Genomic DNA, 2,551 nt, shown 5'->3' with positions numbered 1-2,551 from the left:
TCTGTACAGGTCGTCACATTGTCACAGTTCATTGTGTTTCATTGTTTCTACTGCTGGTTGAATGTTCTATCATCTATACAGGCCATCACATTGTAACAGTTGATTGTGTTTCATTGTTTACACTGCTGGTTGAATGTTCTATGATCTGTACAGGTCGTCACATTGTCACAGTTCATTGTGTTTCATTGTTTCTACTGCTGGTTGAATGTTCTATCATCTATACAGGCCATCACATTGTAACAGTTGATTGTGTTTCATTGTTTACACTGCTGGTTGAATGTTCTATCATCTATACAGGCCGTCACATTGTCACAGTTCATTGTGTTTCATTGTTTCCACTGCTGGTTGAATGTTCTATCATCTATACAGGCCGTCACATTGTCACAGTTCATTGTGTTTCATTGTTTCCACTGCTGGTTGAATGTTCTATGGTCTGTACAGGTCGTCACATTGTCACAGTTCATTGTGTTTCATTGTTTCCACTGCTGGTTGAATGTTCTATCATCTATACAGGTCGTCACATTGTCACAGTTCATTGTGTTTCATTGTTTCCACTGCTGGTTGAATGTTCTATGTTCTGGCTTCCTCTGTTCATTTTGTCACACAATACTTTTTCTTAGTCATTCACTTATTTTGTAAATTAGTATTAATTAAAAAAATATATTAATTTGATTTATTTATTTAATATATGTTATATTCCTTATCGCCAAGTTAATTGATCGTTTGAGTTCTTTACTTGGTTGAATCATTTATCACTTTCTGTCTGTTTCATAATAGAGCCCCTACCACGGATCGTTTGTACCTTCTACTTCCCGATGTGTGATGTAATTGACTTACTACTATATTTGCATGGCATGCAATACGAGTTACACGTGTGTTATATAGCAAGTGCAGGCTGTTTGACGCGTGAAACACGTTAAATAAAAGAAAACGATTATATGGTATCTTATTCATGAAACATACAAGTTTAAAAACTAACAATTATTTAGTAAAATGCTTTTCGATAATTAAAAAGAATGAAATTAATGAATTAAATGACATAAGAATCGTGTATCAAACATACGACATTTTAAACTGAGAAAACAAAGAAATTGAGAACCTTTGACAAAGTTGAAGTGACCATTGGAGCCCCTTGGGACCCCCGAGGTCTTGTTTAAAACTCTACTTTATAAAAGATATAGCTAAACACAGGAATAATTCAAATATATCTTCATATTTGGCTTCTAGCAATCGCCGTTAGATGACACTAAAGTCATCAATAGCTTTATGTAGTAGTTTGTTTGTTTGTCTGTTATGAATCTCGCGCAAAGCTACACGAGAGCTATCTGCTCTAGGCGTCCCTAATTTATCAGTGAAAGACTAGAGGGAATGCAGCTAGTCATCACCACCCACAGCCAACTCTTGGGCTACTCTTTTACCAACGAACAGTGGGATTGACCGTCATATTATAACGTCCCCACCGCTGAAAGGGCGAGCATGTTTGGTGGGACGGGGATTCGAACCCACCACCCGCAGATTGCGAGTCGAGCGCCCCCTAACCACCTGGTCATGCCATGCCTTTTATGTAGTAGAAGACAGTAATGTATTTTCAAATCGCCCCCCAGTGGCACAGCTGTACGTCTGCGGACTTACAACGCTAGAATCCGGGTTTTGATACCCGTGGTGGGCAGAGCACAGATAGCCCATTGTGTAGCTTTGTGCATAATTACAAACAAACCTCAGAATGGCCCCCTAGTGGCACAGCGGTATGTCTGCGGACTTACAACGCTAGAAGCCGGGTTTCGATACCCGTGATGGGCAGAGCACAGACAACCCATTGTGTAGCTTTGTGCTTAACTTCAAACAAACACTTTTCAAATCAATCACTATTTTCGGTTGAGGTTTGTTTTATCACTTTCGTTGACCGAAAGTTTTGTTAAATGTAACTTTTTTCTGAACTGCTTTTCTAACTTCCTAACTCCTATTCTATGATTAAAGAGATATTTATCTGTATTAATTTAAAAATAATAAAGTTATTTTAATTATATTTATATATATATATATATATATCATAACTGACAGAAATTTCACAACGTTTTGGAGTTTTCTTTACGGCAACTGTTTTACTTTTAACACTAAACGGGGAAACAAAAGTCATGATATGATAATTCGAACAACAGGGACATTCTCTGGTGAGTAGAAGATTTTCTATTTATTTTATGGTGTGAACTTAGAATATTCAAATACAAATATCTATTGTTGTTACAAATTAAACAAATTGTGACAGATAAGTTAATTGTTATAAGTTTAATTTTAACTTGTGAAAGTATTGTTAAATAATTTGTTACTGTTTTTGTTTTCCTTTGATTTCAACGACTCAGTAAATCTTTTAAGTCAAACCTAGTAATTACACAGGCCTGTGATGGTCTTATTGTTAACACAGGCCTGTGATGGTTTTATTGTTAACACAGGCCTGCGATGGTCTTATTGTTAACACAGGCCTGTGATGGTTTTATTGTTAACACATGCCTGTGATGGTCTTATTGTTAACACAGGCCTGTGATGGTTTTAT

At 36.5% G+C, this 2,551-nt stretch overlaps 1 protein-coding gene across 1 annotated transcript in view; it reads left to right on the top strand.

Moving 5' to 3' along the window:
- The window catches only part of LOC111089935 (amiloride-sensitive sodium channel subunit gamma-like), a gene marked incomplete at its 5' end in the record, with an annotated part of 28,427 nt that overhangs the window by 4,199 nt on the left and 21,677 nt on the right, over positions 1–2,551 (top strand). Inside the window, one exon of the mRNA XM_022403227.1 lies at positions 2,062–2,171. Coding sequence (XP_022258935.1) covers positions 2,062–2,171 — 110 coding nt within the window. The remainder of the gene's footprint in view (positions 1–2,061; positions 2,172–2,551) is intronic.

Source organism: Limulus polyphemus, unplaced genomic scaffold (genome assembly GCF_000517525.1).
Source record: "Limulus polyphemus unplaced genomic scaffold, Limulus_polyphemus-2.1.2 Scaffold7932, whole genome shotgun sequence".
In the NCBI taxonomy this organism is placed as follows: Eukaryota; Metazoa; Arthropoda; class Merostomata; order Xiphosura; family Limulidae; genus Limulus; species Limulus polyphemus.
Note: the sequence above shows the minus strand (reverse complement) of the source record. Positions and strands in the feature narration are given on the sequence as shown.